Here is a 14,463-nt window from a genome sequence, read left to right as displayed (position 1 = left end):
AAAGATATCTACTGCTGACGCCCTAAGTTTTGCTAGGCCAGAAAAATGTCTTACCCTGACCTTTTGCTGTCTTTGCTACTCCAAAATTTCACTTGAGGCATTACTTTAAAGTTGTTTGGAGGGGAATGTTGAGAGAGTTGAGCTGAGTTGCTGTCTCTAATCTGCCATCTTGGCTCCCAAGACTGGACTTTATTTAAGTGTTGGATTTTGAGTTGTTGAACTTCTCAGAGAGTAGAGCTCTCTGGAGGGAGTTATTTCTCTTTCATTTTTTTTTTCTGAGCTTTCACTATTTTTAATAAACTTGTTCTTTGTTTAGTATTTTATTAGCCTCCGTGCTGGTGAATGGGAGGAGGTAGGACCCTTACAGAGACATTCTGACGTTCCTAGGATTTCAGGGTTTTGTTCTGGAAGGGAGATGAACCATAAGATTTATTAAGATGGTCAACCTACTAACATTGAAACCAGTCCATGTTTACTCATATCTGAAATCTTGAACCATGGGTTACACCATCAATTGACATTTTTCTCAGATCACCAGGGTAACATTGAGTGTACTTGATTACTAGAAATGGTGATATACTAAATATAATTGGCCACCTCTTTCTGGAAGTATGAGGTTTACCACAGTTTTTCAGAAAAAGTTTCATGTTACATTTTTAATTTACCTAAAAGTCAACAACACTCTCATGCAGAGTTTCAGTTGCAAGTTACCAACTGAAGTTTTTACTTTGCATATTAAGCAAACACTAACAGTATGACCTCTAGCCTCCTGTTCTCCTCCTTCAGTTGTTTAATTGCATGGGACTCTTTGTGACTCCATTTAGGGTTTTCTTGGCAAGGACACTGGAGTGGTTTGCCATTTCCTTCTCAGCTCACTTTACAATGGAGGAAACTGAGACAAACAGAGTTAAGTGACTTACCCAGGGTTACACAGCTAGTAAGTGTCTGAGGCCAGATTTGAACTCAGTAAGAGGAGTCTTCCTGACTCCAGGCCTGGAATTCTATCCACTGTGCCACCTAGCTGCCCAGACCCGTGTCTACCTGTGTGCTCAGTAGAATTTTTTAAATAATTCACCTTTCCTTATGAATTTTAAAACGAGAACCTCTAAAGTTTCCACTGTAAAGAAAACTAGGAATGTGTTGTTTTCCTTCCTCCAATAAATATAAACTCTTAAGCTCAACAAAGTGCCAAATGTCCTAGCAGAGAGCATCTGGAAAACCATACTAATGACCAATCTGTACAAAAACAAGGTCAAGTCTGAAATCTGTTCAAGTGCCTTCCCCATTTGGATTAACTAAGCCTTTCATAGGTCACTCACCTGGATGTTTTTGTCAGACTCCTATTTGGACTTAACTTTTGCTTCACTAAAAATCTTCCTCCCCTTCGATCAGGCAAGTTATTTTCCCCCCATTCATCTTCCTATGTCCTTTCCCCTTCAGAGTGGAAAAGGGATGAACCAGGTGATATGAAGCCAGGAAGGTCCCTGAAGGCTGGTAGAAGGGTTTCAAATTTTTCAAGCATATCACATTCCTCCTCCTCCCCAGACACATACAGGTAGGGCCAGCAAAAGATCGTCCCTGTGTCTAGATGGAAAACAGCACGACAGAGGAAAAAGCAGGCACCCATTGGGATCAAAGGTACGAAGTAAACAGGAGTCAAGAGGCCCGTGTTCCATTCTAGTACCACTTCTGCCACAAAACAAGCCGTGTAACCATGGCCAAGTCTCTTGTTCACTCTGGGGTTGGATCGGATGACCTCTTTGGTCCCTTCCAGCTCCATCATTCTAAGTTATTAAGAGATTATTTGAACTACATTGAAGTTGGGTCCTTTCATGGGCCTCTCTAGGCCCATGAAAAAAAAATAAAATAAACGAACAAATCCAACAACAAAAACTGGTTGTAAACATAAAGCTACCGAATGCCTTCCACCCAAGAAACGGCCAGGCTGGTGTGCATTTCTCAGCTCCTTATCTCAGTTCAACACCCCTCGGTCCCCATCCTTACCAGACACACAATTAACAATAATAATGGGAAGGTGTGGACAGGACCCAAGCGAGGTAGAGCAGTTAGGTCCAGACCCGGGGTGTAGCACTGGAACGAGACTGGGAGTCTGAAGCTCTAATTCGTGGGGGGTGAAAACTAATCTCCAAAGTCTGATAAAGGAGGCCAGGTAAGGGCTGCCTGCCCAGCTAGCTGCTTCCTCCTGAGGACTGGAAAGAACCAGCCTCGGGTTAAGAGTGGGCGAGGAGAGAGTACACAGGTGGAGCCTGGTCTGGAGATTAAAGGGGTAGGAAGAAGAACAGCAGCAGAAGGCAGCGGCACAGCCCCCGCCTCTGCCCAGGACCTCGCCCTCACATCACCTTGCGCTGACCTAGCGCAGCTGCGGAAGGGATGGAGGGGTGGGGGAGGAGGGAGGCAGGGAGGGGTGGGGGAGGAGGGAGGCAGGGCTCCCGCTCAGGCGGGAGTTGGAAGGAGGGAAGCGAGGCGATTTGTGTGTCGGGCTCTTATTCGCCGAGGGATTCACGCAAGAAGGAGTGGGAGGGGGCAGCGACAGAGGCGCAGGCGTACGCGGTGACGAAGCCAAGGGGGTGCGGCCAACGCCGAGCGGGAGGCGGCAGTGTCTTCTGGCGCGCGTGGAGGACGGACGTGTCTTCAGGGCGGGCTCGGGGGCAGCGGCTCCTTCTCTTCCTTCTCTTTTTCCTCCTCCTCCCTAGGGCGGGCGGACGAGCCATCCAGCCCGTGCGGATTCCCTTCCCCGCCTGTCTCTCCCGTCGGCCGACTTAGCCCTCCGTCTCCGATCGCTCCCTTCTTCGTCTCGAAGCGCTTTCCGTTGGGGCCGCTTTCCTCTCGCTTCCTCCTGATCCCCCCGAAACTCCAGCGATGAATTTTTTCGTCCTTTCTCAGAGGAACCAGGTAACGTCTGAGGGCAGGGAGGGGTGGAGAGCGGGGAGAAGGGATGTTGCGGGGTCAGGCAGAGATCGGGGCCGGAGAGAGGATGGCCAAAGGGATGAGGAGTCCTGCCCCGCCTGCCTGGCGTGTGGGATCGGTAGCCCCGACGCTGGCGATGACCAGACCAAGAGAGTCCAAGCCCCGCGAGGGTCGGTCCCGCGCGCTCTTGGCGGGGTCGCCCTGGATGCCAGGAAACGAGGAGGGGGCAGGACACTTGTGTTGTCTGTCGGGCCCGAAAAGAGAGGGAGGGTTATCGATGTAGGGCTGGAAGGACTCGAAGGCCACCGCGCCCCCCCACCTCATTTACAGATCAGGAAACGGAGGCATGGAGGGGTAAGTTAGCTCCTCCCCGGTCTCGGGGGTGCGCTCGATGCACCCTCGGAGCTGTCACCTGCGGGAGGAGGAGGGGCAGCTTTGCGGCCGCCCTGCCCGCGCCCCAACTCCTCCCGCCCGGGGAACGAGGCGCGGGAAGCTCGACCCCTGCCCCCGCTGTCAGAAGCGCGAGCCCCCGGTGCCCATTTTACCCACAGCGGGGCCTGGGGTCGATGAGGGCGCGCCCGGGACCGGCAGGATGTGGGCGAGCTACCAACCCTAGGCCGGGTTGGCAAGGCGCGGAGCCGCCGACCCGGGGCTCCTTTGTTCCCACTCCACGTTGTCCGCTCCTTTTGCCAAGCGGAGGGAAAGGGGGGCGGGAGGAGGCAGCCATGGGCTGCCCTGACGTGTCGGGGCTGATTGATTGGGAGGCCGTCCAATCGCCAACCGGGGGTGTGCCGGCGGCGGGGTGCCGAGCCTCCCTGCGCCGGGGCGCTGGGGCTGCGAAACCGGAGGCAGGGAGCGCCACGCGGGGAGCAGAAGGACCTCTTCTTACGTCCAGAGGGTTTGGTTTGGGCTGCCCCTCCCCCCCAACCCCCGGCACCCCGCTGGTCACTACACCGTGGAACACTTAATAAAATCGTCGCTTTTTTTACACGTGGTAGAGGGATGTTAATTTCAGAAGAGAACTGTACTATTTAAGTGTTCCTTGATTCATTTCATATACGCCAGTTTATAAGTAGTAAATAAAAGTAGATGACAGTTTAAAAAAAATCAGGAGCTTTTGAAAGAACAGTTTTTTCTATCAACAGTTTTCATTGAATCGTTCATTGTTTTATAATTTGTGATGTACAGTAAATAAATAGTGAAATAGGCCCAGAACAAACTGGCATGGCTTCAGCATTTTCTAAGTGTGGGGTTGCTCATCTTAGCTAATTATTCACTACAGGAAATCCAGAAGTTCTTTATCTGTAGAATAAGTACAGCATGGACCCTGCTGTAAGTCACATTTTGTTGAACTAGTCCTTTTTCTGGAGGTCCTGGGAATGGGGAGATACTACTAGTAATTTAATTACTGTCTTTCTTGGGCCTCATGTCTTCACAAATGTAAATGTTAGTAATTTGGGGGATAGTGGAAGTTGTGCTTTTGAGTAATTTGTGTTACCTACTGAAGATCTATCCCAGATGGTAATAATTTGGTCACTATAGGTAAACTGGATGTGAGCCAGTGACAGGGGAAGAGCCCTTGAGTTCTGTTCTCCATTTTGTGACATCTTTTAATAGCCTTGTGGTAATTGTGTTACTTTATAGGTTCACTTTACTAGGTTAGTCAGTAGAGAGAACAGCCTAGATTTTTAGTTTGAATTTATAAGGTTATTGCTTTTAACAGCCAGTATTTGGTGGAGGCCTTGGTTTAATTAGGTATCTTTGTGAACTTTTTTCTTCCTAATTTGAGGGTTTGAATGTGGCTTCAAATATTTAATAAAATTAAATTTTACTAGCAAGTCTAAGTGCTTTAGAATATTTTGTCAGGGATTATTGATTTGCTTTTAGTGGCTGCAGTGATTATTTCTCTCATCTGGCATATGTAGTTTGACTTATTAAAAAGTTGTTTTCTCTCATGTAAGAGGTAAATATTGACCAAGCTGAAAGCTTTCTTAAACTGCTTTCTTGTCATTTGGGCAGCATGGTACTAGTGTTAAGTCCTTCTTTTGGAAATAGATTTCTTGCCCCTGTCAGAGAATCCCAAAGAATTTGTCCATTGTTAAGAATTTAAGTGGTGGTTTCATAGTTGTTGGATGGCTGTAGGTTGGGGAAAAAAAGATAGTAAAAATGATGGCCTTTGACTTTTAGAGATCTAGGTATGAATTGTTACCTGAAAAGGGGTGAAACAGACAACTTTGACTTTTTGTGGTATATAAAAGAATTAAGCACCTTTCTCAGTTTGATCCCTAGATGATTACCTTTATGTGGGAGTTAATTTCCTTCAAGGATGTTCTTATGTAATGTTGGTAATGTGCTATTTTTTTTTTTTTTTTTTTAGCAGAGAAAGTCACTAGTTTAAGCACTAGGGTGCTCCATGGGGAAAGGAAAGTTGTGGGGAAACCTGAAATGAGGGTACAGTTTACTGATCAGGGAGGTGAGTTGCTGTTCTTACCAAGTTTTAGATGTTTAAACAATTTGAAAGCCTTGTTGCTTGCTAAATAGCTAATTAGCCAATTCTTTAACAAGACAGTAATAATTCTTAGCTGTGTGACCATGGGCAAGTCACTTAACCCCAATTGCCTAAAAAAAACAAACAAAAAAGTAATAATTCTAATCTTCACTTTATCCTTAGAAGAAAGAGTGGCCTCTCTAATCATTCTCCACTGAAAAGCAGTGATTACTTGCTCTGACCACCACTCAAGGGAACACCAAGTAGATATGACTGAAACTGTTTTGACTACCCTTCTCAGAATCTTGTTCCCTTTATATTTTATCTTCCTCTGTCCCTTTTCTCTGTGGTCTGCTCCCTCTCCTCATCTTTGTCCATAATGCCTTTTTTTTTTTTTTTTTTTTTACTAATGAGTAAAGTAGATGGCACAGCCAAAGAAAAGTACTTTGTATGTGGAGTCTTGAACTGATATGTATGTATCAGTGGCCTTGCCTAGAAAATTTTTCTTATTCTGGTTTTCATTTTTCCTATTTACTGATGGTTATTACACTTGATTACCTATTTTTTATATTTATTCAGTCTTTCCATTGAGTTTTATTAGTTTGGTTACATTCATTTCCATTTCAATTAAAGTTGGATATTTTGGAATATGTATGTTTGAGTTCTCAAAAGAAAAGGGTGAGTATAAGGTCTATTTCAACCCTCCAAGGTGGAAGAAGAGTGAATGAATTAGTATTATTAATAGTTTATGGAGAAAATTTTTGATTGAAAAGTAGAACTTGAAAAGGGTAATAACTCCAAATGCATTAAGGCAAATTAATCTATCTTTGAATTTAGGAATTTGCATTTCTGTTCATATCCTAGAATATGATAAGAACACATTACATACAGGGTACAGGCATGAATTCTCAACCTGTAGCTTCTGAATAGAACTATGTTTCTATTGCACAAACTGAAGAAGTGCTCGGTATGATTTTCGTGGGTCATCGAAGAATCAATCCTATATAATAGGACTTAGAAAAAGGATACTGGTTCAGATACAGCATATCTAAAGCAATATAATTAGATGTGTAGAATAAAAAATTTAAATCAAAGAGGGAGCCACATATCACAAATTTACAAAAGGCTGAAATTTGTTTTTATCTTAATGTAATAATGAAGTATAAATTAAAGACGGTACCTACCTAATTTGCTTATGGAGGGTGAAAGTGAGATAAAAGTATGTAAAGCTTTTTACAAACCTTAACTAATTAAACCATAGTTAATTAAATGTCAGGTATTGTATTGTATTATATTGTACATGGGTTCACATTGTAAAATCATAACTTTAAAGGAACATTTTACTCATAACATGGCTACATCTTGGTATGTTTTTACTGAGTTACATGTGGTACTCTGAAGAGTGGCTTGTGGCCTAGCATGGCAAGTTCACTCTGCAGGCACATGCAAGGTAGCCAAAAACCTTGTAGTCAGAGGACAATTAATGGTTGCATCTGAATGGCTTCAAAGTATTGAATCATATTTCTGGATATGTTCACCCTTGCTTTAAGTAATAGGTTTTCACAGTGAAAAAATATGTGCCATGTATATTGGCTATTAAAAAATGCTTTGTAGAGCCATGTTAAAAACTGATTTTCTTTACTCTGGGTTCCTTTATAATTCTCATTAATGGATAAGTCTATAAAAACTTTGATCATAGCATAATCTATCACAATTCAGAATGCTAGAATCTTAGAGCTGGACCTAGAATTTCCCCACATGTTGTTGAAGTTTCTGAGCAAGTCTGTTTTTTAAGATGTGGATCTATCAGTATTAATCAAAAAGCTTGTATTCCTACAAGTTGTGGTAAAAAGCAGGGACTAAAAACTAATTAGGATTTTCCAGAGATCCTCTGGTTTGTTCAGCTACTCATTTTTTCCTAGGAAAATTTTCTTTTCAGTGGTTAGGGGATGATCTGATATGAACAGATGTTTCATTGACTTGTTAGCCCGGCTTCATATCCAAGAAAAGTTGCTAGGGCAGTGAAATTCAGTTAGTAGCTTCTGCTCCCATTTCCACTAAATGGTTGAGACATGTGTTACTAAAATGAATTTTTACATGTCCTGAAAAGCTTAGTCTATGTATGGACAACGCTGTTGTCAAAAAAACAAATTTGTTGAACCGGGTGTGAACTGTGTAGTTAGAATGAAAGATAGTATCTATTACTTGACACAGAGCTAAAGTAAATTTAACATTCATTTGGTTAGATTTTTTGCAGTTGTTGTGGTCTTAATAGCTATAAGTTTTATGAATGGCAGCTGGTAATAAAAATTTATATCATTTGTTTCTACTATGTTAAATACTTAAGATTATCTTGTGGTTCATTGATTTAAATTGGAATAATGAATGGTAAGTTGAGCCCTCTGGGCATTTGTAATAGGTTATAACAAAACTTCTACTGAAATAGTTTGTAGGACTAGCTCATGTGAGTGATATGCAAATCTGAACCCTCAAATATACCCTTTATGGAGAAATGGTAATTTTATAATATGTGATATCATTCATGTGTGTAGAAAAACATGTCTAAGAAATAATAACTATCATTATGTTGTTACAGTACCAAAATATTACTTAATAATATACTCAGACTTGTATGTAAATCAAATACCTAAACAAATTTTTTCTCCAGCTACCAACTGAAGACATCCAGTGATAACTTAGTACAAAGCCTTACTTATTAGAAAGTCTTGCTGACCTGAAATCTGCTTTTCTATAACTTCGAGGTTTTGTTCCTAGTTTTCTTCTATGGAACCCAGCATAATAAATGTAATTCCTTATCATGGTGACTCTTGGATGTCTTCCTTATGTCTTTTCTAGGTTAAACATCCCAAGTTCCTTTATTTGTCATCCCCATACTGTTTTGGACATGCTTCAGATGAGTTGATGTCTCCTAAAATGTGCCTAGAACAGATGACAAGATGAGAGTTTAATCTATTTGAATAGTGCATCATATGCAATCCTTTTACTATTTTCATATTGTCTGCTGGTGGCACATTAAGAATTTTTAGAATTTCAGATCTTTCTGGACATCTCAGAGGGTATCTGCATTCTTTAAATGTTGTTCCTCCTTAGAATTCAAAATCAGCTTAAAAAAAATGTCTAGTGTCTGAGGGGGCTGCAGAAAGGCACACTAGTATACTCACTGGAGTTGTGAATTGATCCATCCATTCTGGAAATCACTTTGGAATTATGCTCAAGAAATGACTAAAATATCCATATCTTTAACTCAGAGATCCTGCTACCGGACATAGAAGGTCAAAGACAGAAAGAGAAGTCCCATATATACCAACAGTCCTAGCAACATATTTTGAGGTAGCAAAGAAAAGAAACAAAGTAGATGGTTATTGATTGGAGTAAGATGAGAGGTGGATTTGTGATCTTTAACAAACTAAATAACAATATAACTAAATATAGATAATGTTACATAATTAAATCAGTATGCAGCTCACAAAGGTTTTTTATGTATGGTTTAGTGGCCCCTCCTTTTTTGTTTGGGTTTGATACCCACTGGCCTAGAGTAAGTACCAAGGGGTTTAAGTGACTTGCCCAGGATCACAGCTTGTACTTAATTAGAGGCAGACTTTGAACCCAGGTCTTCCTGGCTTTGAGGCCTGCTCTGTATTGCATGTTGATTGGAGAAGAGCCAAACAAATTGTGGTATGAGAATATTGTGCACTATTACTGTGCTGCAAGAAATGATGAAGATGAAGAATTCAGAGAAGCATGGGAAGATTTATGTGAAGAGTGAAATAAGCAGTTCCAGAGAAACAGCATACAAAATGACTGCAACAATGTAAATGTTAAAAACAATAAGTGATCAGAAAACTATATACATATCACCAGCCAGAGAAGAAAAATGCCCTCTCCCTTGAAAAAGTCGAAGGAAGGACTATGGATATAGGTAGAATGATGCATAAACTGTTAGAATATGTTGGTAAAAAGTTGGTTAGTTTTGGAAAGAAAAAACTTTTGTAACAGGAGATGACTGCCTATGTAGGGGAGGGATATAAACAGGAATGAAAAATTTTTTTAAAGAGGGTGCCCATAAATAGACACATTTTTCCAGTTCTTAGTAGGGAAAAAAATACTGGAATGAGCATTTTAACAATATTAAGATTTCTTTTAGTTGTAAAATTTCCCAAACTCAAGGATTATTGGCTCTTGAAATAAGATTATCACTTATGGAGCAAATAAGTAATAGAACCAAGTGTGGGAATCAGGAAGGGAATTCAAATCAGTTAATTTTTGAGTTTGAGACATTGTACATGCAATCTTCCACCTGATGCTCGATCAGTTTTTTAAAAAAAAAATGTTGCTGATGTCTTGAGTTGTAAGCTCCTGGTAAGCAAGACCTTAACTTGTCTAAGAAAAAAACTGTCTCTCTTACAGATTATGATGCATGATTATCACAGAAGAAATTCATGTCTATAGCTTTTAAGGACTTGATTACATCATTTTCAAGCCTGATAGTTTTGGAATCACCATTGCAGCTTTAAACACGTCTGCCTTCATTCAGCCCCCTGTCTTCATACAAGAAGATACAAAATCCTGTGCTGTTCCACACTCCAGTTCCTTTGGATTATTTGCAAATCTTCTGGCATAAATTCTCACAAATATATTAGTAGGTGAGTGAAAGTTTAATACCTGAAGAAACTTTAAATACAGTACACTGATGTTCTGCTAAAAATCTTTGCTAGGTAAGAATTTCTTTTAGGACTTTTGCTAAGCGTTGCAAACCCTTTCCATCAAAGTCAAAAGTGAAAAGCTGTTGTCCTATTTCATATTATATATTCACTCCACCCCCAAATTGTTAAATATTTCTCATTGACAACATCAGGAATATGAATTCTTCGGTATTACTTAAATTATGCCATACGTGCCAGTATTTTAAATTTCAGTGACTGAAAAATGGAAATCATATTTTGATGTTTATTTCAATGACACATTTTATCCTGTTTCTATAAGTAGAATTTTAGCTTTTTTTTTTTTTTTTTTTCTTTTTTTTGGCGAGGCAATGGGATGAAGTGACTTGCCCAGTGTCACACAGCTAGTAAGTGTCAAGTGTCTGAGGCCAGATTTGAACTCAGCTCTTCCTGACTCCAGGGCAAGTGCTATATCCACTGTGCCATCTATCTGCCCCTATTCATTTGTTTTTTAAAGCAGGTAGATGAAAGAAAGTATATACCTTCGGTAAACCAGTTTTTACTTTACAAAGTAAAGGTGATTTTAGGATATACAGAATTTGAAAGTTAAATTTAGCTTACAAAGGTTATAGTTCTAGGGATTCATTGAGTTGTTAAAAATTAGGTTGCAGTTAATGACTATAAAATCATTTTAAAAATAGGCCATAATGCATGAATATGGCCATTCATTGATTTTTTTTTTTCAATTGCATTGTCTCAGGAGTTTGAACTGAAAAAGACTTCTGTGTCTAGGTCATAGCCCTTCATTTGACAGCGAGGAAATTTGAGCCCCAGAATGAAGAGCAAATGACTTTCTCAAGGCTATAAGGTTAAAAGTGGTAGAGTCTCTGACCTGATGATTTTCTATGTAATCTTAACTTAGAGTGAATCTGTAAGCTACCCATGTAATTATGGGGAGAAGAGGAAAAAAGGAAAAAGAATTAGAGGAGGGGTCTAGTCTAGATTAGGCAGTTCTTTTCAGTTGCAGGTTGGACAAGACAGTACAAGAGTTCAGAGTTTCCTCCTTCAAAAATGGATTGTTAACAGGGATGGAAACCTGAAAGTAGTCCTGATATCTAGTCTCTCTATTTGCCACCCCTTAAGATTAAGGGATATGGATAGGTGGGTCTTAATTGTTTTGAGACATTTTATTGATCATGCTTTTGCTATATTCTTTTACATGTAATGTGCATGGTAATTTAAGGGTATCCCACTTGGGTAAAATAGGATTTATATAATAAGATATTATCCTACTATGCAACAAAATTGTTAATTTTTGTGGTTATTTTCTAAGAAAAAATAACAGCTGTTTTCTTTCTCTCAGCCAAACCTACATTTAAAAATGATTCCCAATGGATATTTAATGTTTGAAGACGAAAATTTCATTGAGTCTTCTGTTGCCAAATTAAATGCTTTGCGAAAAAGTGGCCAGTTCTGTGATGTTCGACTTCAGGTACTTAAAATTTGAGTACTGGGGTGTGGTGAAGTTATAAGCTACAGTGGGCTAAGCCAGTCTGGTATGTACACTAAATGGCATTAATATAGGGAACTGGGGACTATTAGGTTGCCTAAACAGGGATAAATATGCCCAGGTATAGAGAGATTGAGTCTTTAAAAAAAAAAAAAAAAGACTTAAAGTTTTTATTGCTGAGTCATAAAGATTCCCAGACTTAGGGATTATATTTTCCATAAAAGGCATTTATAAAGTCTACTTTGAGAACATATAACTTAGGGGAAAATTAAGAGAACTGAATATTATGTTATGATTTGCTGGTAAGATGTTACCTAACATATTTCTAATTGTAATTCTTTATAATCTAAGGTCTGTGGGCATGAGATGTTGGCACACAGAGCAGTGTTGGCTTGCTGCAGTCCCTACTTATTTGAAATCTTCAATAGTGATAGCGATCCTCATGGAGTTTCTCATGTTAAATTTGACGATCTCAATCCAGAAGCAGTTGAAGTCTTGTTGAATTATGCCTACACTGCTCAGTAAGTACTTTTTATCAAATAAAAGTGAGATTCCATATCAGAATTCTAAAATCCCTAATTTAAAACAATTTCTGCATGTGTCTTAGAAACCTTGATGTTGGCATACTATAATGAGCCTTTGAAATTTGTTTTAACAGATTGAAAGCTGATAAGGAGTTAGTAAAAGACGTTTATTCTGCAGCTAAGAAGCTAAAGATGGACAGAGTAAAGCAGGTACAGTCTTATTTATATAACCAGAATGCAGTGTGACTCTGGTTTTAGTAATGTGCATAACTTTGAAATTTTACTGTCATGGAGCAAATGGAAATTTTCACAAGTGGAGGAAATATGCATGTAGTTACTTGACAAAAATAATTGCTTCATGGAAATGAAAATAAATTTGGAGCTTTCTTTGTTATCTCAGGCAGTGGTGAAATGAAAAGGCTCATACTTTAATGGGCTAGGTTATAGCTCCCATCTCAGGGGCCCTTCTAGTTTATGGCAAAATGACTTTAATACATTCCCCTGTTCATTCATACACCAACAATATACCCTGCATCCTCTGCTCTCTGGAGCTTTTATTGTTCCTCTCAAGATTTACTATTGAAAAGCGTACCTTACAAATTCACAGGAAAGTTGTGAAACATTCCTGTATTTGCATATGCATCTTTATTCTTTCCAAAGGTTTGTGGTGACTATTTGCTATCCAGGATGGATGTTTCAAGCTGTATCTCTTACCGGAATTTTGCAAGTTGCATGGGAGACTCTCGTTTGTTGAATAAAGTTGATGTTTACATCCAGGAGCATCTGTTACAAATTTCAGAAGAAGAGGAATTTCTTAAACTTCCACGGCTAAAAGTAAGAAGAAAAACACAAACTATTTTGACAGCTTCACTTTTTTTAAGTTTTGTGCTTTCTTCATAGCATTTCTAGATGTGGACTTTCCCCTTAGAAACAAAGACAGCAAAACAGAACTGTAGAGCAACTGTGTTTAAGTGTTTATGACATTCCACACCCATAATTCTCACCTGTCCCAATGAAAGGAGTATGGTATGTTTTCTCAGCCTGTCTTGTGACCAAGATTATCAATGACTAGAGTCACTTTAGTTCCATTATCAGGTTGGGGTTGTTTGTGGTTGTTGTTTGTTTTTTTTTTGTTTTGCTTTGTTTGTAGCAATATATTATTTCCTACCCCTTATCCCTATATGCTAAAGAAGTGGTACAAAAGGTGTGTTTCAAAGATTGTAAAAGTCAAGTGAAGTGGTTGTATGTTAACATCTGGCTGAGTATCTTTTTTTCCTGTTTCTCCTTAAATTTTGTCTGTTGTTTTCCTTTAAAATGAGTACAGTTTTTAATTGAATGTAGCAAAAAGCTTTATTTAGGTAGGATAAACATGAGAAGTTGAAGTCTTAACATAATATTGTTATAGAAACTCACGCAATAAGTTGAATCTAGAATTTCTACTTAAAGACTGGGCACTAAAGTATATTATGACGGTTATTTTTTCTTTCTGGAACTCTAGTTGGAGGTCATGCTTGAAGACAATGTCTGCCTACCTAGCAATGGCAAATTATATACAAAGGTAATCAACTGGGTGCAGCGTAGCATCTGGGAGAATGGAGACAGTCTGGAAGAGCTGATGGAAGAGGTTAGTTTTTAAGTAAATGGGATTAAACAATTCTTTAAAGTTAAGTTGCTTTGACATGAAGGATTCCCTTTCATTTTTATTTTATAACCATGACCCTAAAGAATTTAAATTTTGCTGTAGGTACCCCTAAGCTGAGAAACAGGGGGGGTGTCCAGGTGAGCTGAATGAACTGTTCAGTCTGGTCTTCTGCTTTCTTTTTTTTTTTTCTTTGCTCATTATGTGCTGATAACTTTCTGTAAAGTAGCATGTAATTTGCTTTAGAAATGGGGAGGTGGTACTGAAATTTTCTGTAGATTCTTAATGTTTCTTTCACAGGTTTTTGCTTTAAATATGAAAAGTAGGTAAAAGCTTCTAATGGTTGTTCCTCCCCATTGATTTATCTCCCTATAGGTTTATTAACAAAACTAGGATACCCAAGACTGAAGAAACAAGAAGAAACCTCAAGTGTATTGACACGTACAGAAGCAGCAGTCCTGCCCCAGTTCTCCTAAGAAAAATCCGCTGTGGGCAGAGAGCGATGATGATTTAATGGTGTTTACTCCTTTGCAGGATTCTTTTCTTTAAAGCTTTGTGTCATTCATTGGTGTTATTCATGCATACCTCTAAACTTCTCTTGGGCCACCTTTTTTTAACACACCCCCAACAATCCCCTAAACAGAGACACACACACACACACACACACACACACACACACACACACACACACA

The 14,463-nt window shown here is 39.6% G+C and overlaps 1 protein-coding gene across 1 annotated transcript in view; it reads left to right on the top strand.

The window, feature by feature from the left end:
* The first annotated feature begins 2,628 nt into the window (after nucleotides 1-2,628).
* IVNS1ABP (influenza virus NS1A binding protein) overlaps nucleotides 2,629-14,463 on the top strand; it is a 20,229-nt gene continuing 8,394 nt past the window's right edge. The window contains exons 1-7 of the mRNA XM_027868566.1: nucleotides 2,629-2,913; nucleotides 9,845-10,080; nucleotides 11,462-11,590; nucleotides 11,960-12,129; nucleotides 12,267-12,342; nucleotides 12,793-12,966; nucleotides 13,631-13,756. Of these exons, the coding sequence (XP_027724367.1) occupies nucleotides 11,480-11,590; nucleotides 11,960-12,129; nucleotides 12,267-12,342; nucleotides 12,793-12,966; nucleotides 13,631-13,756 (657 nt within the window). The 5' untranslated portion in view covers nucleotides 2,629-2,913; nucleotides 9,845-10,080; nucleotides 11,462-11,479. The remainder of the gene's footprint in view (nucleotides 2,914-9,844; nucleotides 10,081-11,461; nucleotides 11,591-11,959; nucleotides 12,130-12,266; nucleotides 12,343-12,792; nucleotides 12,967-13,630; nucleotides 13,757-14,463) is intronic.

The sequence above is a fragment of the Vombatus ursinus genome, unplaced genomic scaffold, assembly GCF_900497805.2.
Source record: "Vombatus ursinus unplaced genomic scaffold, bare-nosed wombat genome assembly UNPS02014789.1, whole genome shotgun sequence".
Lineage (NCBI taxonomy): Eukaryota > Metazoa > Chordata > Mammalia > Diprotodontia > Vombatidae > Vombatus > Vombatus ursinus.
This window is presented reverse-complemented; position numbering and strand designations above follow the sequence as displayed.